Genomic DNA, 23715 nt, shown 5'->3' on the forward strand with positions numbered 1-23715 from the left:
TATCACATTGGTGAAATTAGGCTTTATGTAAAAGCATTTCTCTGCCATAAATAAATCTAAGGCTGCCAGCATAAGGACCCCAATTCTTTAATGAGTTACACCTGTTTCAATCTCGAGCACCCACTCAAAATGAGTGTAAAGAAATTCAAAATTCTCAGTTTCTCACACTTGCTTTCTAAATGTCTGCTCAAGATGCAAAACAGGGGAGAATTGAGCTCTTATCAAAATTTTTAAATAGTTCACTTCTGACTTGTTTTGGTTAAGCAGATCAAAAAGAGTGAACACAAAGATATCCAGCATTTGCAAAATGCTGATATTCAGTGGGTACCCAGAAAGAATGAGATGTCGTTAAAACAGCTTTTCCAGTCCATATAACATGGTTATGAGTTTCAGCTTTCAGCTGTTGGATTTGTGGTACAAAAAGGAATATAATCAAAATATTCCTGTGCCTCCCTTTAGTTTTCAGAAACACCACGTTTGAAGGATTAAATTTCCATCTCATTCTCTATTTATTTCCTCATATAGTTTATGCCATACATCCACAAACCAGTTTCAGAGCCCATTAGTGAGTAATCGACACTTTTATTTTTATTGCCTTATTACTACATCCTTGAAGGAGTCTCTGAACCAAGAGAAATCAGACACAGACCAGAATAATGTCTTCAATGTGTTTGCTTTTCTGAAAGGACTTAAGATTCTACATATGACTGAAACACTCCAATTGGCTGCTAGTGATGTCACGACTGTGCTTGTAATACCCAGTAAATGCAGAAAGCTAATTGTGTTCCTTTTTAATGTGTAAATTTTACTTCATAATAGCTGTAAGACACAACAGACAATGCACTTCAAGGGGATTACTGCCCTTTTGACCGATTAAAGCTATTCAGCTTTCAGCTTTAGAAACAGTGGTGAGGAAGTAATTTCAGTCATATAGGAGCTCTAGGCTCATCTATTGAAACAGGCTAACTGCCCCAGGGGAAGAGGGAGGCAGCTCCCCCCATGCATACCCCCAAATGTGGTACAGCAAGCAAGTACTCACAGCAGACTGAAGGCAATCATTACACTGCTCTGCATTAGTATGAAACGATAGCGTTTTGAAGCAGACTCTGCTGTTGGTTTGTAAACTCTGCAAGGCTGAGGCTTGAGAGCCCTTTCACAACTCAAAAAAGCAGGTGATATCTCACTCCTGTATTTTTTGCTCCCCACAATCATTCTTTTTCTTGTGCTGTTATAATCACAGTCCTAGTGAAGGATAAGTTAATATGCAAGAAACTTCATTACAACCCAGATACGGGCCAGTCAGTCCAAGATTGACAAACAGCCTTACATGAGACACCAAATCCACCTTATGCCATACATTCCCTAACAGTGAGATGAGGATAACACTGTTCTACCTTTGGAGCAACACTAATGCACCAGCACAAAGGGAGAGTAGGGATAGGTGTGTTGAGCCACTGGACTGAAGACATCTTTAGATGATTCCTGATGTCTAAAATAAATATTTTTGTTTTATTTTCCTGCTGAGAAAGACATCAGATTTGACACACAAAGCCTCACTTCACATCACAAGCCCCTCTCCTCCCATCCTGGCTGAAAGCACAGTCCAATTCCACTGAACACTTACCCAGAGGAAGTAGCACTGTGACTAATATGAAACACACTGAGCTTTCTGCCCAGCTCCACCCACCAGTGAAACTGTTTATTTTGGTTGTTTCCTCCTGGTATATTTTCTTTAAATCCTCCCACCACCACTTTACATTGCCTTCTTTATGGTCACTTTACTGTGCTTTTTGCCTGTCTTTGTGACAAATTCTTGGGACAAGCAAGTAAACCTCTTGGTGATTTAAACACCTTATATTACCCATGAACTTGGCCTATATTGAGGTTAGCTGTTGTATCATATGGTCTGCCACACTATTCCTCTTCCTTTTTACCATTCCTCCATACATTTCCACAAGGTCACTGGCATAAGCACGCAAGTACTATACTTCATATTCCTAAACAAATTATCTTCTCCCTTTTTTTTTCACTTCATTCTCATGTGCACATCCTCTACTGTCTTTCATTTTTCTCTTTTCCTCGCCCTCTCCTTCTCACCCAGAGAATTTCCATTTCCAGACCAGTCCTGTCATCAGCCCACCCACACCTACAGGTTTATTTTGATTTTACACTCATCAAGTTCCTAAACTACATTTCTATTCTGACATCTCACTGAAAATATCAGTATAACCTTAGGGTTTATATTGTCTACCTAATGGCACTCGCCCTTTCACTTTTCCAGAGTTCAGGGCAATTGATCCTCTTCCATCCTCTTCATACATTAGTGCAGCTCCAGTAGTGTCTCTACAGTCATTCTTCCCAGAAAAAGCATGGAATCTGTAATACAAAATGAGTTTTCATCAGTACACAAAATACATAAATAATTTTCAAATTTTAAAGAGATGTTTTTCACACATACAGCTACAGAATTATATCTAAATCTTCAACTACAATAAGATTATTAACATTAACAAACTTTTTATATACATTTATGCACTTTCTGAAGTCATCTCATGTAGAATATTCTTTTTTTTTTTTTTGGTATTACTTACTGCAAGGCACCTCACTCTTCAATTTCCTGGAAATCTATTTTTAATTAATGCTTTTAAGAGGCTGAGTAGGCATGCAATTTGAGATGTCTGAGATGACACTAACACCTTTTTATCAGATTATCCTCCCAGTTGAAAGCCTAACAGGAACATTTATTTCATTACGGACATACAAATCAGGATGACAAGCAGACTTCATTTACCCTCATTGTCAAAACAGAGAAGCTCTCAGAGCAGGAAAAAGATGCATTTCCAAAACAGAATTACACTAGAAACAGGTTCAAGGCATGAAAAGCCCATGAACTTGGCCACTCCTATGGGAAAGCTGACTTAAACTTATATACAGTTATTGGGCAAATATCCACCAGCAAGTTACTAACTGACCCTGTATATCTCTGCACAAAAGCTAGACTCATGCAAAAAGATGACAGTGAGAATAATATCAAACAAAACAATTCCTCTCAGCTCCCTGCCACAACCCTTTTTGCCTCTGTCTCCAGCATACAAGAAACATTCACTTTCCTTTAATAAAGAAGGTATAACCACAAAAGAAAATGAGGGATAGTGACTGGCAATATACCTGGTACCATAGAGGTACCATGTTTCCAAATGACCACAATCATTTTAAACACACATCAGACCAGAGCAAACATAACACTTTCCCACGGTCTTGTTTTTGGCAGACGCTCCCATCTCCTAAAAGCTATTTCTAAACACAGATGGCTATAAAAGAGCTAAGCAGCTGCCATCTTACCAATTGCTCTGCTGTCATTTGGGAGATTTCTACTGTTGGAGGGCTTCCCACTCTTGCACAAACAACAGTGAAACAGAAAAAGCTAGCAGCCATTTCACAAGTCTGTAACTGTATGGTGACTTCTGTTAAGCAGAGAAACACCTACTGACTCCTACTGCCTTCCTGCTGTTGAGGATGAGTTTGGTCTTGTGGGTTTTGTATTTGTTCATTTGTTTTCCTTATTTTGATAATGGAATCAAGATTTAAGTCATCTTATCCACTTCTAGTGAAGGCTGATTCTCACCACATGGCTGATTCAGAGGATAAAGCAGTCAACAAGCCATGTGGAATATATTAATTTCCACCAACCATACTAAAAGGATGCTAGAGAGCAAGTTAAGAACTGCTTTTCCACACAACCAGGCCTGAAGAGCAACAACCATTAATAACATAAATTTTCTATTGTTCTATGAGCTGCTCATTTAGGACAGGCACTTCGTTTTTAGTACATGTCTCTATGGCACTTGACTCAACAAAACCTTAGATCTTTTTCTGGTGCTTGTGGATATTACTAATGTACAAAGCAACACAAAAAAACCCCACTTAGTTTATGTGTGACTATTTCCCCTGAACAGTTTTCTGGACTTCAAGAGAGAGGCAGGTGGCAGACAATTTTGGGCAGAAAAGGGAATAGCCTTTCTGCAAGCCAGTGAGAAAATATGCAGAAAAAAGCTGCATTAAATAGGGCCTTCATTCTAGTTATATCTCTTAAGATTATTTCCCCATGCCCAGATCACTGACTTCATGGATTACACTCAAGTATGCCCCAATACCATCCCTATCAGCAAAGAACTTTCATGAGTACTGAAATCTTTACTGTTCTTCTTTGTCATACCTGCCAGACGCCAAATGGCTCAACTCCTTCAGAAAAATAATAGTTTCATCTTCCCTAGCATTGAAAGACACTGTGTTGACTGGACAGGAGCCATCTGAAACCATTTCGAGGAGTAGCTGCTTTGTGTCTACTGGAACATCCCCCACAGCAAAGTAATAAACAGCTTCGACCTGTCATTAAACAGGAAAAAAAGTTAACTGGAAGACATTGTTTTGCATAAATGCCTGATATTTATTCAAGCACTGTCCTGTGCTCAGTACTGGTAGGAAAATTTGGTAAAACATATGCATTGCTTAACTATAAGTTTTTCAGACCTTTGGTTCTTCTTCTCATTTATTTCTAGTAATTCAAAGGAAGGACACACTTAAGTTCCTCAAGTGAGACAAGAACCTATCCCACAGTCCCTGGGTCTGATTCTGCCCAATGCAAGCCTCTTTCCACAGAAGTTAACTGAAGTCAAAGAGAGGTGTAAGGAAGGACAATTGCATCATTGGTCAGAAAAAGGCTCTGTGCCATATGCCATTTTTATCAAGAGACATTCTATGTAGGAGCTTTATACCAGACATATTATATTGGCAGCATGTATTCTAAAACTAGGAAAGACAGCAGTCAAGGGAGGTGATTTTCCTGTTCTCCTCTGCACTAGTGCAACCTCATCTTGAATATTGTGTGCAGTTTTGATCACTGTAACATAAGAAAGACACTAAACTATTGGAGAGTGTCCAAGAGAGCAACAAAGATGGGCCTTGACAGGAAGTGTCTGAGGTCACTTGGCCTGTTCAGCCTGGACAAGACTGAGGGGAGACCTAATGGCAGTCTACAACTTCTTCCTGAGGGGAAGAGGAGGGCTAGGCATTGGTCTCTTCTCTGTGGTGACCAGTGTGGGAATGGTACGAAGCTGTGTGAGGCATGTTTTAGGTTGGATATCTAAAAAATTCTTCACCCAGAGGGTGGTTGGGCATTGGAATAGCTCCTCAGGGAAGTGGTCACAGCACCAAGACTGACAGACTTCAAGAAGCATTTGGGCAACACTGTCAGGCACATGGTGTGACTCTTGGGGATGGTCCTGTGCAGGGCCAGGAGTTGGGTTCAATGATCCTGTGGGTGGGTCCTTTCCAACCTAGCATACTCTGTGATTCTGTGATTTTTTGAGTGCTATTTCTGATATTTACAAATGATTTGTATTTTTTGTAATTCCCAAGGCAGAGGGAGCTTGGCATATTTACTATAACCACACACACTTATATTCTGAAAATGTTATTACAAGAGAGAGAAGCCGAAAAAATGTCCTTTAGTTATTGCTTGAATATTATCTTATGAAGGATTTTATGTTACCTGCATATATCCATGTAACCATCCTCATGGTAAGTACGTTTCTTGAATTTTCACCATCATTAAAACAAATATAACAAACAACTATTCCATGATGACTTTCAAGACAAAATGTGCAGTATATCAGTTCTATATCATGGTACATACCAGCTGATAAATACCTGACAAATCATTGTTTAATGGAAAAAATATATTTGAATACACTCACCTCTGTGCCCAGCATGGACCATCCTGGAAATTATGCTAAGGCACATGGAAAGCAAGAAGCCAACATGGCTTCACTAAGATCAAACCATGGCTGATAAATTTGGCAACCTTCTACACCGTGGCTACTGACCTCATCTACCTTGACATGCATCAAGCATTTGACACTGTTCTGCATGACATCCTTGTCTCTAAATTGAAGAAATGTGGATTTGGTGGATGGACCACTCAGTGGATAAGGAATTGACTGGATGTTGCACTTCAAGAATTAGGGTGAACAGCTTGATGTTGAAGTGGAATGTCCATGGTGCTCCTGAGGGGTCAGTATGGGGACTGGCACTTTTTGACATCTTTGTTGGTGATAAGGGCAGTGGGACTGACTGTGCCTTCAGCAAGTTTGCCAACACCACCAAGCTGTGTGCTGTCTGATGCCTTGGAGGGAAGAGATGCCATCCAGAGGGACCTGGGCAGCCTTGAGACATGGAACCAAGGGAACCTCATGAAATACAAGGCCAAATGTAAGGTCCTGCTTCTGGGTAAGGGCAATCCCAAGCTCAAGCACAGGCTGGGTGAAGAATGGATTGGGAACAGCTCTAAGGAGAAGGACTTGGGTGTGTTGGCTGATGAGAAGTTCAACATGACCCAGCAATGTGCACTCACATCCCAGAAATCCAACTGTATCCAAGGCTGCATCAAAATCAGCATGGCCAGCAAGGCAAGGGAGGTGTGTCTGTCCCTCTACTCTACACCCAGGTGATCTTTCCTGGAGCATTGTGTCCAGCTTTGGGACCCTCAACATAAGAAGCCATGGATTTTCTGGAGGAGTCCAGAGGAGAGCCACAAAGATGATCACAGGGCTGGAGCACCTTTCCTGTGAAGACAGACTGAGAGAGTTGTGTCTGTTCAGCCAGAGAAGGCTCTGGGGAGACCTTATAGCCTTCCAGCACCTAAAGAGGCCTACATGAAAGCTGGAGAGGGACTTTTAAGGACAAGAGAAAACAGCCTTAAACTGAAGGATGGTAGACTTAGATTAGATGCAAGGAAGAAATTCTTCCCTATGAGGGTGTAAGGCACCAGGAACAATTGTCCAGAGAAGTTAGAAGTTCAAGGCCAGGTTATGGGGCTTTGAGCTACCTGGTCAAGTGAAAGGTGTCCATGCCCATGGCAGAGCTGCTGGAACTAAATGGTCTTTAAGATCCCTTCCAACCAAATCCATCCTGTGACTCTATGATTCTGTGAATATGACTAGGATTCCCAGGACGTGCACCACAAAATACAACTGTTTGAGTCTGGGATGGCACTGAGGAAATGTTTCTGCACTCACATAATTTCATGCAGTAGTAAAGCAAATTCAGTATCACCTACAAGTCTGCTCATACATTTCCACTACTGCCTTGGATACTGATTTGCATTCCAGCTCCCTGAATAATTTCTGCATTTCAAGCTTCCTCCCTCATGTACTTTTTAGCACCTTCCTCAACAATGGAAGGTGCCAAAGCACCTTCCAAGCAGCAACCCAATTTCAGGCTGGATCAGGCAAACTATCGAAGCAGCACCTTGCCATCTTGAATTTCTCTTGAATTTTGAGGAGGAGCAAGACACTCCATGTGCAAGGCAGGGGCCATAGTTTTAGACTCCACTTATTTGGGAGCAAGCAGGACCAGGTGTCCCAGCAACACTGATAGCTCTGGACAAATACTAAAGGTAAAGAGAAAAATTTATGTTTTTTACTAAAGTGCAAGATTAACAAAATAATAAAAGAAAAATTTAGAAAAAGGTACATAGAAACAAAATGAACTAACTCTTACACCAAGCTGTGTTTTAGTTCAGTTTTACAAAGTTCCCTGTCTGCCTTCTTCAGCTAAAAAGCTATCTGAGCCTGCACATAGGTCTCCCAGATGAGACCCAGTCCTTGAACAACACCATATTCCTATTGTTTTTGTTGAAGAAGCCCCTAGCCCAGAGGAATGAATGCATGTTATACAGCCATTTTCCCTATGTTCCTTCAGATTCACAGCCATTTTCCCCTTCCCCTCTAAGAGAGACTTTAATTCATAAACTTGATATTCAACAAGAATAGAAATTTTCACACTTTTTTCAAGGGATTCACTGCCTGCCTATGCAACTGTTAAAATCCTGACATTTATTGGGCAGAGCTTATATAGAACTAACCCCGCACAAGAAAATTTTAAAAAATTATGAACCACCAATAATTCACTCTACTTAACTATAAACCCAGCAATGACATACCACAAAGGAAATGTTCCTCATAGGCTAGTGGGGAAAGGTTAAAACCTTTCAAATGAGTCCATCATATTTTGAAAATTATAATTTAAAAATTTAAACAAGGAAAAAACTTCATATATGAAGAGTTCTTCACAGTCTTGATCTTGGTGGGGAGGTGTTTTGGATGAATGATCCACACTTCATGGAGTGGCACCTGTACAGAACTGGAGGCTAGACACTGTGGATGCATTTGTGCCAGGTAGGATTGCAACATTACAGCAGACTGATCTTGAATTTGGGATTTACAGGCCATAAGGAAAGGAAATCTAAGAAATCACCACAGATGGGAAGAAAAGACCCGCTGAAGGAATGACAAGAAGAGCCATGTCTAGGAGAAAAAACAAGGAGAAAAAAAAAAAAAACCTGTTGTTTTGGGGCAACCTCTGTGGATGAAGTCAGTTCTTAGGAATGAGTTATTCATGACTGTTCAGGAAGTAGACAAGTTTTGCCTAGGACTGAATGGGGTATCCCCAGTCTGCATTACAGTGAATATTGCTCTTCATTGAACTGTCAGTTATGAATGATAATGACTCTGGTTAGGAGAAATTGAAGTTTGTTTCATGTTGAGCACCTGCCACAATTGACTCCCCCAGATTGCCTACTGGCCCACCAGTATCTGGAAAAATAATAATAGATGTTTCACTGTCTGACAGATTTTAATATTTGTTTATTCAAACAAATATTAGAGAGAGACCCACCAGGTCCAACAAGACTTTTTTCATCTAGACAATGCTGAAATCTAAGTACAATTTTATAGTTATTCATCAGGAAATCAGTATTACACTGCAAATTGAAAATGCTAATAAAATTTATGGAAGGGCCATTTTAAAAAGTATTCATAGAAAAAAATCTCAATGGTGAACAAGTTTTTCCTTATTCAGCTCCTTTTCAATATTAGTTTCCAAACATCAAGGCTCATCTGGATGAGAGTCCAGCAGCATAAGGAACCAGAAAGTAACTCAAGCAAAATTTACCTTCTCTTTCACACAAAGTCCCAGAAAGAGATTTACAAAGGAGTTAGGATTGGATCTGTGCACAGGGATGGATGTTAATAGCAGTAAAAAGCAACGATTCTACTCCACAGACAGTAGGTCAAATTTTCTTTTAAATTCAGGTGTTAGAGAACTGAAAGAATATACATCATAAGTAAATGTCATAAAATTTCTCTTTAATAACACAAGTTTTAAGTGACTAGCTCAAATGATGGCATATATGTTTCATTTCTTGTGACTCTAATGAATAAAGTAATAGGGTACTTTTAAAAATGAACAGCACTTAATTGTAGGAATAACTGTGCATGCTTTGTCTCTGTCCTGGAAGAAAGTCTAGCTATCACCTGGCTGATGAAAAAGGATTTGTGTAGCCCTACCATAAGCCAATACTTCCATAAATCTCTGTATTACGTCAAATTTTAAATATAACTTCTCATGAGCAAGTTTCTACGTAACAAAATAAAAATGGTTTCCCTGCCTTCAATAATTTCAGTACTAGAAACTTCATCTTAAACCTGAAGCCCTGAGAAACTTTTGTGGCAAAGAAAGTGGAGGGGAATATGTTTTCTTTTTCCGTTAATGACTGAATGTTATTTATTCTGGGTACTCTAAGAGAGAAAATAAACAAGTTTCTGCATTCAAAATACAGTGCATTTACATAAAATGACAATCATTAAGCACAGTATGCAGCTACACTTGAGGGGAAAAAAAATCCCTTCCAAATGCTGTCATTAATATTTATCTTTGCAACACTGAACAGGGCAAATCGCAGCAGCCAGCCTAGCACTGAATACTCTTGGATTTACTTGGGCTTCTGAAAAGATGCATGAGCTTACCGCTTCATCACCCATGGCTTCCAGCAGTGCTTCAGCAGAGCTGGTATGGCTGACAGCTGTCATATGGTCCAGCTTCCAGAGCCATGTAACTGCAGACTTCACAGTACGCTCACACACAGCAGTACATTTCTGCTGCCACTTCATAAGATCCTCAGCAGCCCTGAAAATGAGATCAACTATAAATCAGAAGCAGTGAGAATCATGCTGGCAGAACAAGAGAGTGGAGCTCTGCTATTGTTACAGTTCTTTTATATTATTAAACAAGAATTACAATTCACCACAGTTACTAAATTTAGACTTGCAATAAACGAAACAGAGAAAAAATGAAATCATTAAAAAAATACTGTAATTTTATAAGGTCGGGTTTTTTTTGGGACAACTGTTTCCAAAGTAGGGTCAGGAGAGACAAAATATCTTTAAAAAGAGTTCCTGATTCGTAACTCTCCTTATCATAAAAACTCAATCAGGTTTTTAAAATACGTGCATTAAAAAGAAAAGTGTCTTCCATAGGTCTTGTTCCACAACTTTCTCCATGACCTTTGTGTCAGAACAGTTTAACTGTCACTTTTTTTTTGGTAGTACAGCTGATCTTTAGCTAGCCATCAAAAATAAGTCATGCTAGGCTTTTTGGTATTTTCATTGACAAAAGACCATAGTCTTAATGGAAGAACAGAAGTACAAAGCCAATGACCACTTTTGACTGTGCACTTGTACATAGAAAGGAAGTATAAAAACAACTGGTTCTAGTATTTGTGACATTTCCATCAAGAACTATTTTGAAGAGTTTCCTGCAAATCTAAAATTTATTTCCCAAGATTCTTTTAGAGTATTAATTTATATGCTATAGTGTCTTTTGTTTCCTCTCCTTCAAAAGCAAACAAATTGATGAACATAATTATTGTTTTAATTTTGACTTGGCTTTGCAGCTCGTTTTTAAAGAAAAAGTTCTCTGTTCTCAAAATCTATGGAAGTTATCTGCTTTGGAAAATGCATACTTTTGAAAATATCTACCATTGCAACAGAGAGAAGCTGTGGATTCCCCATCCCTGGAAGTGTTCAAGGCCAGGATGGATGGGGCTTTGAACAACCTCGTCTAGTGGAAGTTGTTCCTACCCATGGCAGAAAATAGATGGTCTATAATGTCCCTTCCAACCCAAACCATTCTGTGACTTTATTACTCTCCCTTCCAAATCTCAGTAGCACCAGTACCACAAGCTAGAGAACTAAGATAGGGTACCTGAATCAAATCTGTAAGACAACGCCTGGGTAAAATAACATTGCAAGTTAACATTGTGGAACCCATTTTAAAATTATATAACTTAATTTGTGCATTGTTTTTTTCCCACTCATCTATCCCAACCCAAGCTTACGCATTCAAATTCTCATGCATGAGAATTTTTGCAGATAAGTAAAATTTGAATAGCTGCTTCTATTCTTCTAACTAAAAGCAAATTAATTTATTCCTCTTAGGGAACAAGCGCTTGGAAATCTTTTGTTATGGAAATCAACTATTGTTTCCTAGTGCTGCTACTGAGTTCTGTGACCACGGAAATCTATAGAAATACAAATGGCTATGCCTGTGCCTATGCTACTTGGGGGCGTGCACATTTAGCTGCAAGGCAGAAACCTCTAATGTCTAAAGATACAAGAATGGAATAGGTGGTCAGATAGAATCTCACTGTTTCACTAATATTGCAACATCTGAAGGGCATTAATGCTGTTGTAAATCCTTCTGATTTTGTAGAAGACATCTGTTGGTATTTGGGTTCTGTTACCCTTTATCTGCTCTTCAGGGTAACAGTGGCCTTCTGTTAAATGGAAGTGGCCTGTTCAGCAAGTCTATGGGTGAAAATTGGTGGGAAATCTACAGATATCAGCATGACATGAACCATGACAATTTGCAGTACAGAAAGCACCTTATCCAAACACGTATAAGATGGAATTCCTTTTTATTCCCAAGCAATGGGCTGACATGGACTTCTTTGTCCAGCCTGGAGAGACCTGACTGTGGCCTTTCAGACTAAGAGACTTAGAAGAAAAATGGAGAGTCTTTTTAGTCGGGCCTGTAGCAATACAACAAGAGGTAATGGTTTTAAACTAAAAGAACCTATACTCAGACTAGACAAAAGGAAGAAATTTTTTTTACCACCAGGATGCTGAAACACCCTGAGCACACATCAGCAGATTTCCCAGGCAGGTAGGAGATGCATCACCCTTGGAAACATTCAAGGTCAGGCTGGATGTGGCTTTGAGCAATTTGGTGTAGTGGAAGATGTCTCTGCCCATTTGCAGGCATGTTGAACCAGACCACCTTTAAAAGTGCCTTCCAACCCAAACCATTTGACGATTCTGATTCTTTCTGCTTACCAAATGAGGTTGAATCTGGAAATTTGTATCACCTGTTCCACAAGTACCATAGAAAGTGCATCCCGACATAGATCAAATTCAGTTGGAGCTGCAGTGCCAAAATCCAACACAATGACAATGCACTGTTCTTGAATCACTCCAAATATCTGCCGGCTCTCACTGGTTAACCATTCCATTCGCTGCTCATATAGCTCAATAGCTCCAATTAGACAATCCACAAAATGAAGAATCAGTTCTTTTTTGGCTGTCAGCTTTATTCAAATAAGGGAGAGAAGGAAATTGAATATCAAAACAAATAATACAAATGCAGCCCCAAGCTTAGCACAGCTGCATAGCTAGTTTGTAAGTGTCAGATATGCCAGCTAAGGTAGCAGTGAAAACAACCAATTTTCCCTCCACTGTTTCAAGAGCAAATACTTGACAAATGCATCCAAGCTATAAAGAAAAGGCACTGCATTTTGTCCTAATTGCTTTTCATAATCTTTTTTATGTGAGCATGGGACAGTGCCAGTGGGTTGTCTGACTTGTCTATCTCAAAACTGGAGCAATTAGAATGAGCTGAACACAAGCTAGGATGTAGAAAGGGCTGCAGAGCAGATGGGTGAACAAACAAGGACACAGAAACTTTGTACCTTCTCAGACTAGAACTATGACTGGCTGTAAAAAAAGAATTTACAGCAATACAGGGCAGCATACGGTTTGGTTCTACAGCACTTCAATCTCCACCTTGTCTTTAGCATTTGAAAGGAAAACATAAAATGTTTCTTGTTTGTATTATTATTTCACTAACAATGCCCAGCATTGCAGATTAACTATTTGTGGGTAGGTGCTTAGACAAATTTAGTTCAGATAACTGCAATCAATAACTAAAACTTCCCATATCTTTTCAGTAAAGTAAAATCTAGATGCAGTATTAAAATTAAAACCAGCACATCCTCCCTATGAATAAGTGTGTACACATTCACTATGACCTGTGGATCTAAAAATGCACCACAGATTCTCCCAATATCTCTGGCCTATGTAAGCTGATTTACTGGTTGCCTTCTACCTCTAATGTCCTTTCCAGCACTAAGTACAAAACCTTGGAAATAGATATGTTTTTAAACAAGAACATTCCTCAGGGATAAGATATTTTGTGTGTCAGTCTGCACACTTCTCCTTCTCATTTGTATTTTTCTGTGTTCTTTAATATCAGCTCAGGCCCTGTAACGTGCCTCCCACATACAGAGTCTCAGGCAGTCTGCCAAAGGAACGTCAGCCTGGGAAGGAGCACTTAGAAATTCAGTTTCCTCCTATGACAGTCAGATTCATACAGAGAAGTTTATTGCACTACACTGACCGAACTCCATCTTAAAATAAAGCACTTTTCTTAGAATACTCCCTCACGTGTAGTAAGCAAGTGCAGATTCCCATTTCTCTGAGGGCCAGAAAACTTCTGACTGTCCAGCCTAATTTTACTCATTCAGCTCATACCCATTTATTTTTGAACTAGAATGCCTTTTAGCAGAGAAAACTACAGCTTCTCCCTATCCCTGTAATTTGCCTTTATGGAGCATTCAAGGGCAATAATACTACTCTTCTTCTGTCTTCTTTCAGGCTTACATTTCAGCATCAACCAAGCCCTCTTACAAGATCATCACTCCACTGCAGCTCATCCTACCAGCTCTTCTCAGTACCTGCTCTGGTTTGAATGGCTTCTTCTAAGCCTGTAGTAACTGTATACAATATGGTGTTCAATATCCTAAAGGACATATGACCAGATTTTGTATAGTAGCAAAAATGCCTTTCCTGCTGCTCCCATGTCCTAAGATTAAAAGACATTAAGTAGATATTTCATATTGAATCAATGGGAATAAAATGAGGGGGAAAGCCTCCCTGAAATGGTTCTTTACCCATTTTTAAGCTTTGTGCCATCAGAAGTGACTCTAGTCATCAGAAAAAATGACAAGCCATTTGTTTTTGTAAAATCCTTTATAAATTAACTCTCTCCCTTCCACACTCACATGCACATCTCTTCAATCCGAATCCATCCTCTTAACAATGGGGCTGCCAGCAGCTGCTGCTAAGACATTCCTTAGAACATGAGCCTGGGCAGAGATCCAGCTAGCTGTCTCTATAGAATAGGCTGAGCCTTTTGTGACCTGCTGGCACTAAGCAAAGCACTGCTTTGCATTGGCAATGACAGCGCATTATGTCTTCTTATTTCAGCATCCCCATTTGTTTTATTGATTACAATTTTTTTTTTAACTGGTTCTGAACATCTTCTCTTTAAGGGTTCCCTTTTTCAAGACAGGGTAGATGTTGCTTAGAAACTGCAATGTCGTCTGGAAAAGATTTACTGTAATGCTGCACCAAGGCAAGAGACTAAGACTTAGAAAGGAAAGAAGGTATCTAGCTTTTCTACCACTGACAGTTAGCATTAACAGTTTGACAAAACAGAAGAAAAAAATATCAAAAGATAAAGTTCTCACAAAGAATGTAAGTATTTTATGCCATAGAAGACATTTTAGTCTCATCATTCTGTTTCAGTGGTAACTTCTAAGCAGACAGGGAAGTTGGCATGTCAGCCACACTTACATTATACACGCTGCCATCTTGTGCTCTCTTGTATTGAGGAAACAGACCATCTGCATATCGAGAAGCCACAGGTTTCCCCAACGTGGTCACATAATCTACATAAAATTTACAAAAGATCAAGTTGCTAATCTTTGGGACTACTTCAAACAGGTATTTTTCAGGCTGATGTATATGTCATTCATGTGCAAGGCACATGCATCAGTATTGAGTTCTTGACATCAATAAACTTGAGAGAAATTCTAATTCTGTTTTTGTTTTATTTTCTGGTTATATCTATGATGGGGCCCTGAAGCTCTCAACCTCTGGCTGCATCTCCTGTTGTCCTTGGCTGCATTCCCTGGCTGGATCCTAGACATGGTTAATTACCTCGCCCTGCTGCAGGACTGTGTGCTGTTCAGTGAGGGCACTGCCTGGGCTGCAGTCCCTTTTGGCTCCTGGTTCATTTTCCTCCCATAGAGTCACTCTGCTTTGCTGCTTCTTCCCAGTTTAGTCAGAAGTGAGGAAAAATCCCACATCTAATTACTTTTAGGCTAAAAAGCTACATGGGACTTTAATTATTGTGAGGTTTGGGCAACTTCACAACAGGACTTGCAAATATTTGTCTGTCTAACCAAATACAAAATCTGGTACAGATAATGCTGTTCTCTTACACAACTCAGTGGGTGCAGAAGTGAGTGCATCTAAGGAAAAGGCTGCACTCTGCAATTTCAGTAGCTAGAAATCTTCTCCAGGATCTCCACTGATAGGAAAACATTAGGGGTGGGAAGAGTTAACGTCATAAAGCAGCTATCTGTACACCATGCTGCCCTTCCAAGCTAGTACATTCTGCTCCTAACACTGTAACAACTTTAACCCTGCTTAACAGCTTCTTCTTCATCTGCAGCATACAAAATATCAGGAATTGCACTGGTGATTTTTGAATGCCCCATGGACACAAGCCAGCCAAAACCTTAAATTATGCAACTTAGAACTATTGCAGTACATCACAATTCCTACTTCTCAGGCAGCAAGCTGTTCAAAGAAAAGAATATATTACCATGCTCAGAAAAGCACCATTATGGCAGTGGTTAATAATTATTAGCAAACTCTTCCCCTCCAGCTGTCAGATAACTGCAAAGGAACATTTTTCTATAGTCCAACTTTGCATGAAAAGCAGACTGAATTCTAATTAAATTTAACTTTTTCCTTAAAGCTGGATACCTGGAAATAATATACTATTCCAAATCACGTTTACTGACTCTCATTATCAATAGTAGGTCACAGATTATGGCATGGCATGCATTATGTTTGCCATCTGAAAGGAGACAGAGATCTTATCGTGTGTTATTTGTAATAGTCTCAGCAGCACCAGCTATTTCCCAGCTACAGCTATACTGGTGAGGATGTGAACTGCACCTAAGGTAAAGAAACAGTACAGCTGAGTAAGGAAAGCCATTCTCAGACCCCTAGTCCTTCTTACATCAGAGAGAGAAGGAGATTCTCAGTTCTCTGAACTGGCAATGTCAGCAACTGTGGATACAGCTTCCATTTCTGCCATTATTATAAGAGACAATGTGGGAATCTCTACTGTGTACATTGGGGTGCAGCATGAGTGTGACTCTCCAGACTATTCAAAGGTAGGGGATTTATTATCCTATTATTGATATGTCTTATACCTTTCCTGAGCTGGAATCCAATTTGGGACAAAATCTGGGACAGGGATAATTTGTTTCTTTTGAGACCATAACGCTGAAGCCATTTAGAAGATGAAACAAGGGACTGTACATCTGTTCTCCACTGACCAACCACCACTCCCCTTGTCTTCTCCTTCAATTTCTTCTTGTGGACCCTGTGGGAATCTTCAGTATCTTGTCTGTGCTTTGAATCAAAGGCATCTGCTGTAAAGAGAAATGAGGGAAACACTACATTTACATTTTAACTAAACAATTTCAAAACCAAATGAGATTAATTTATTCTTTCTTTACCTGCATTCCCTCCTTTCTTCACCACGGTCTTGTATATATGTATAGCTCACCTCTTGTTTTCTTTATTTTATACTGAATAATGTCCTTAATCTGGAAAGCTACTCTCAGTCCTATACATCCACTTGCTGTTACATCTTTTTGTTCATCCATATACATTCACCTTCAATTCATGATAGAAAATGTCTCTTGTATGCTGAAATTCAAGCCCTGAAATATAAGTCCAGTTTGCCAAATGGCACTTCTTCCAACTCCTAAGACATCTCTCCTAAGTCTAGGAAATCAGAACACATAATAGGCATTCAAAGATTGTCAGACCATCACTACATACATATTAGAAGCATTATGCAATAAACAAGTATTTCCTAAAAATTGTATGTTGAACTCCTATCATAATCAATAGTACTGTCCCCAAAAGAACCTGACTTTATTGCAAGGCAAGTGAAATTCCCTCTTGTCACATCACTTGCCTCAAGTTTCTGTTCTGGGCTGTGATGGATCATGCACACAGAAATCCTGCACAAGTAATCATGGACATGAATATCCAGGTTCCTTTTAAGTTCTACACAACATGGAATACGCCTTAGAATGGCAGCATGGTTTGCTAGGCTAGCTTCCACTTGCATTTGGCAGCAGCTCAGAGTCCAGAGTGCTGAGGCAGAAATGGAAGCAATGACAACAATAATGCCTCTGTTCCTGAGCACAGAGGTTCTAGGAGGACTTTGGTATTTCCTATTCATTCCCAAAACACTCTGCGTGAGCTAAGCTGGCTCTAGTTGATTAAATACCCTTGCTGTATCCAAGTTTACTTTCTGTGGACTTTGGAAATTTCTATACATTTTCCCCAGAACCAACATCATCTGCTGTGTCCCAGTGCTCCATTGCCCATATACTGTAAACTGCTCATAAATGCAGTACTGCATGTATCAGACTGGTCCAAAATACAAAGGAAGGTACTTCTGTCTTTGATGCCTCAGTCTAGTATGGAATATGATCAGAACTCCCCAATAAATTCAAGTATTATAACAACCTGCCTGGTTCCAAAGGTTCATTAGATAGACACTTCCGCAGTTAACGCTACATACAGGAAATGAGACTCTTATCTTCAGAAACCATCTTTCAGTGACAGAGGGCTTCTGTAAAGTGTAGACTGGCCTGGGTTCTTTCACAGTCATCAGTCCTACAAGCAGGATGCTGGGCTGGCATGCCTGTACAGGCTGGCATTTTACCAGCCCTCCTTTGCTCTGTGCAGAAGCAGCAGTGACAGATGTTAACTCTAAAGAAAGGCAAGTGAACGTTTGCAGCTGCTCAAGCTTTGAATACAGTCAGGCGTTGTTTATAGTCACTTGAACAATCATTCTCAGCTTCCTTCCTCAAAAATACATAAAGGCCAGCATAGCACCCCATATACAGTCCAGGTGAGAGTGGCACAGCTTCAGAATGGCTTGTACACAGCCAGCATGCACACCACAGTGCTCCAAAGGAAACTGGAAGCTATCTAGGAGAACACGGAATCTATGCAAAAATATTGATGAAATACTCACAGTCACTCCAGGCAAGTCTCTTAGATGGATTAGCAGTCATGATAGATCTCTGGACTGGCAGCTCCTCTTCACTTTATTCTGAAACCCTGAGGAATCATTGTTTAAAAAAATCAAAATATTGCCATGCACAGGTCAATATGAACTGGAGACAAGCTCCACATGCCCAGTCATTAATAAACTGCAGAAGGGTGAGATCAGGATTTTCTGCAAGCAACAAAATATTATAAAGTAAAAATTATAGCTACTCCCTATCTCAAGAAAGGCTGAAGTTAGATCTGACAGGGATCCACAAGCTCAAAAAAGGGAAATCAGGAAATTGGTAATGTTGTTTCCCTTTCTTTACCCCAAATTATCATTAAAAAGAGCCAATATGCTAGAAAAATGAGCATGGTGCTTTGGCATGCTGTCAGCCAGCTGTATCATATTCTATTATTGCTTTGTAGTATACCTTATCTTTGCTATAATCCAATCTGTGACTAAACCTGGGAGTATCTGGAGATGTGACTTTGTGCAGAGATTCATAACTTTGCCTATAAGACTACAAGATGAGTCACAAAGAAAAGGAATTATGTGTGTGAATATAGTATAAGGCCCAAGTGTGACTAAGACACAGCAGACAAAGAGAAGACAAAATGTTAGACAAAGCAAGGTAGCATACAGTGACTAAGTGTATTGCTTCGAGACACTGATGCTTTGGTTTTTCTTTTAATAATAAGTAAGATGAATGAATGAGGGATATTTACGAATCACTAGCAGTCCCAGCTGTTAGCCAGTGTCATCAAGCAGGTTTTCCCACTGTAAAAGCAAAAACAGGACAAAATATTTAACCCAAAGACTTAGCCTTCTCCCTCTTTCTCACAGCAGAATGGAACATGCTATTTATTCCTCCTATATTGGTTTAAATAGCCATATAGAAACATATAGACCATTCCAGTCTTTGTCCTGCTCACAAAGAAAGAGGTGAATAGTGTGAAGGGCAGGGAGGACTTAAAAAAAGCAGGACTCTGTTCTGCACCCTAACACCCACCCCAGGTGCTCTGCAGCACAACCCCTGACTAGCCTTGGCATCAGGACATTAAATGGAAAGCCCTTGCCACGGGGGAACTGTGGCAAACAATGCCTATAGTGGAAGACCACAGCAAGCCACAAGGCTTGTGCCATTTTTCTCTCAGAACGCAGAAAAAGCACCACAGTACTCTTATGGTAATAGCTAGGACACATTTCAGTCAGCAGTGTCCATCAGAGAATGAATCCCAGGTGCTGTCTCATTTTCCAGATGCCCAGAGGTATGGCAACATTAAGATTTTCCCTTGCCTTAGCCTCTCAGTTGCTTGAACAACACCAGGACATGAAATGCTAGCTCTGTATGAAAAGGAGCATTTGAGAGCAGATAAAGCATCTTACAATGGAAACAGTGAGTTCTACATCAAGTCTTGGAAACAGCGAGCTCAAAAACAATAGCTGGGATAACCTTCAGCCCAAGATCTGAATCCAAGCAGGTTATTTTCAAAAGGTGAACCAGAGTTCATCTGGGCACCTCTACCCTTTCCGCTCTGGCCAGTGCAAAAAACCTAAAGCCATAACCCACCACTGGCTTGGAGTGTGTAACGTGCAGGTGGCAATGTTTGCTGAGGCCGCTCTGTTGGAGTCTGAAAACAGAGGCCTTTCTGAGTTTCTCACAGATCAGCAAGCTTTAGTGGAGGTTGAAAAACAGTCCTAAATACTAGTGTTGAAAACAAGTTTTGTGGAGGCTGGCCTCGACAGGTAGGAATGCCTTGGGAAAGCCCACGCTCCTTACAGCACAAGAAGCTGCCCCACAGCACCTGAAGTGCCAAACCCCAGATAAAGGGAGTGCAGAGTGCTGAGGTTGGTGGCTGTCCACTGAGGAAACTGAATCACAGAATGGGTCATGTGATATATGATATAATGTAATTCGTGTAAAATTATACAACAATGTAGAATAAACAATGTTTGTAGGAACAAAATAAGAAAGTTCAGAAACCAAAAAAACGGACCGCAGACAATAAGGACACAGATTGCTTCATCGCATCATCGTAACATCCAACAAAAGCAAGGCAGCCCAGATTAACAGCTTAATGGCTCTGTCCAGGGAGACACCCAAACGATGAGAACCTGATAAGCACCCTCGATTAAGATAATCAGAGCCATGGGGAAAAATACATCTGAATGCCCTGTTTCCCGTAAACTAAGATCAGCAAGTTACATCTCAATGTCACTTTCCCGAAAGCCAGGACATGCCTTCATCAGAATTCATCGTCTCCCGGAGTATGGTTTTGTCCAGCCCAACGCGGTGAAAAAAAACCATATGAATATGCGGAACGACGAAAGAAGACAAAGACCTCCGTTCCGGGCAAGGAAAGACTGTATAAAAAACTGGGCTAACCAAAGCGGGTTCGTGAACATTTGGGGATTCGAAGCGGTACGGTTCGGATCACTGTGTGTTCACCCGATGCCGACCCCAGGCTCGGCGTTGTCCCTTACGATTGTGGCTGTCGTGGACGGTATCCCGGTCACGAAATAAATTATCGTTTATTTTTTTATTATACTTAATTCGGCTTAATCTCGTTTTTATTTATAACAGTCAGGTTAGAAGAGAGCACAGTGGGTCATGTGGTCCAATCTCCGCTCAAGCGAGGTCACCCCAGGCACAGGATTGTGCCCAGGATGTTCTTTAATATCTCCAGGGAGGGAGACTCCACAGTCTTTCTGGACAATCTGTTTCAGTGCTCGGTCACCCTCACAGTAAAGAAATCATTCCATTATTCAGGTGGAACTTCAGGTGAAACATCAGTTTCTGTCCCTTGCCTCGCGTCCTGGTGATTGGCAACACTGAGAAGAGCTTGGCTCCCTCCTCCTGGCACACATCCCCCCTTGCCCAACCTCCTTTAGATATTCATACACTGATGGGGGACCCTTCTCAAACAGGCGAAACCACAAAGCAAAACCACAGCGGAGCCTGAGGAAAAGGGGAAGTGGGGGACTAGGGCCAGGGCAAGCCCCGGCCACGACAGCACCGGCGCTGCGCCCTGGCAGCGGCCACCTGAGGCCGCGTCCCCATATACACTGCATGGCAACGGGCGGGAAGGGAAGCCGGGGCTCCGGGGTGAAGGACCGCGGCTCGGCGATGGTATATCCCTGCGCCAGCGCCGGGGCTCGCCCGCCGCTGCCCTGCGGCGGGACCGGGGCCGCCGCCTGCGCCGCCCCCTCTCCTCCCCCAGCGCGGTGGCGCCCGCCCGGCCGCCCTCACCTGCCTGCAGCCGCGGCCTCACCGCCGCCCGCCCGGCCGCCCTCCGCCCTCACCTGCCTGCAGCCGCGGCCTCACCGCCGCCCGCCCGGCCGCCCTCCGCCCTCACCTGCCTGCAGCCGCGGCCTCACCGCCGCCCGCCCGGCCGCCCTCCGCCCTCACCTGCCGGCAGCCGCGGCCTCACCGCCGCCCGCCCGGCCGCCCTCGCTGCCGCTGGGAGCCTGGAGACCGAGACCGCCCGGTTGCTACGGCCCGGCCCGGCCTCACCCCGCGCAGCGAGCGGCAGGAGGGACGGAGCGAGGGACGGAGCGAGGGACGGAGCGAGGGCCGGGCTGCCCGAGGCCCGACGGGACGGGCATGGCACAGGCGGCTCTGGGGCCGCTGTCCCTGACCCTGGCACTGCCCCTGACCCTGGCACTGCCCCTGTCCCTGACCCTGGCACTGTCCCTGACCCTGGCACTGCCCCTGACCCTGGCACTGCCCCTGCCGCTGTCCTAGCCCCTGCTACTGCCCCTGCCCCTGCCATTGCTGCCGCGGGCAGACCAGTGCGCAATAAATTCATCCTCAGCAGGCGCCGGCACAACGCTGTACATTGATTCCCTGGGGAGCCAGAAATACACGGGCCAACTTGGAGAGTTACAGAAATCTATATATAGAGGATTCGAGCCTTCTGGTCTCGTTAATTCTTAATTTAGGATAAGCCGTTGACAATATTTATAACAAGAGCAGCCACGCGTGTCCTTTATTTAAGTGAGAGGAACAGTGTACACTGGCTGGGGAGTTGCTGTGCTCACACAGTCACAGAATCAGTCAGGTTGGAAGGATCACAGTGGGTCATCTGGTCCAACCTCCTCAAGCAGGGTCAGCACATTGCACAGGATTGTGTCCAGACGGTTCTGGAGTATCTCCAGTGGGGCAGACTCCACAACCTTTCTGGACAAGCTGTTCCGATGCTCAGTCACCCCCACAGTAAAGAAGGTCTTCTTCATATTCAGGTATAACTTCCTGTGCATCAGTTTCTGCCCCTTGCCTCGTGTCCTGGTGATTGGCATCACTGAGAAGAGCCTGGCTCCCTCCTCTTGGCATCCTCCTTTTAGATATGCACTAATGAGGTCCCTCTTTAGTCATGTCTTTTCCAGGCTGAACAGGCCCAGCTCCTTCTCTCTTCTCCTGGAGAAGCCAAAAAGAAAACTATTTGTAAAATATGCAAAAATACTTGCATCATAAACCTGAGCTTGGTATTAAAAAGCTCCTGATGATGTAAGATAACCAGAACCCCAGTTCTTTATTTGCAGCATTTGGTAAATGCTTTGTAAATGTCTGTGAGCTGAGAGACAGATAGGGCTGAGATTTGCACTTTACCTGTTTTGCTCTGAATTACTATGCAATCACAGTGCAATAAAAGATCTACCACTTTATAGGATCAATGGATCAGCCTTATCTACATATTGATGTTCAGATGGAAACATGCACCCACAGGCCATCCTGCAGGATGCCAAAGCATTGGCTTCAACTCTCCGGGCTTGGTAAACAGTGACAGGCAAGAGAAGCTCCTTATAAGGCATGTGGATGGGATGGGAACATGACTCTGTGCAGCTCCAGTTTCTCATACAGTTGGAACCAAGTGTTTAAAGACTAGCCTAGGCATGGCAAATGATTCGGGCTTGCACAACTCTGCCCCCGAGGTATAGAAAAGGCATTTATTTCTCAGGCATGAAACAGTTTCCCATCATATCATTAAAAATTGTAGGTGCTGAATGTTCTCAGGATCCTTTCAGACACCCTGACTGCCATAGCACAAGCTTCTGTAGAGACCCATATTTTTGGGGGGAAGGCTTAAAAAATCTCTTTTGGAAGTTTACGCATAATGGATTTATAAGTGGGAGCCCAAAAATCAAACTAGTCAATCTCTTGATTTGTTATGCTGCTTCCAGTGAAATTTTTTAACCAACACTCAATATTCCTCACTCAGGTAATTTTTATGCACTATACAGAAAAGCTCCATCCATTGTTATGCATAAATGTCTGTAAATGTAGTAGTTACAAGTTTTTTTTTAAAGTGATTATATGTGCTGAAACTTTCTCTGCTTAGAGTAGTGCCAGAAACCTTCACTTAAGGCTTGGCTGCATTAAAC

The 23715-nt window shown here is 41.9% G+C and overlaps 1 protein-coding gene across 1 annotated transcript in view; it reads right to left on the reverse strand.

Moving 5' to 3' along the window:
• The window catches only part of VWA3B (von Willebrand factor A domain containing 3B), a 54784-nt gene extending 32903 nt beyond the window's left edge, over nucleotides 1–21881 (reverse strand). Inside the window, exons 1-8 of the mRNA XM_079316986.1 lie at nucleotides 21743–21881; nucleotides 18316–18401; nucleotides 16466–16684; nucleotides 14811–14905; nucleotides 12234–12484; nucleotides 9867–10026; nucleotides 4217–4386; nucleotides 2252–2376 (exon numbers count right to left, since the gene is read on the reverse strand). Coding sequence (XP_079173112.1) covers nucleotides 2252–2376; nucleotides 4217–4386; nucleotides 9867–10026; nucleotides 12234–12484; nucleotides 14811–14905; nucleotides 16466–16684; nucleotides 18316–18355 — 1060 coding nt within the window. The 5' untranslated portion in view covers nucleotides 18356–18401; nucleotides 21743–21881. The remainder of the gene's footprint in view (nucleotides 1–2251; nucleotides 2377–4216; nucleotides 4387–9866; nucleotides 10027–12233; nucleotides 12485–14810; nucleotides 14906–16465; nucleotides 16685–18315; nucleotides 18402–21742) is intronic.
• Nucleotides 21882–23715: the final 1834 nt, after the last annotated feature.

This window comes from Erithacus rubecula (genome assembly GCF_903797595.1).
Source record: "Erithacus rubecula genome assembly, chromosome: 1".
Classification (NCBI taxonomy): domain Eukaryota; kingdom Metazoa; phylum Chordata; class Aves; order Passeriformes; family Muscicapidae; genus Erithacus; species Erithacus rubecula.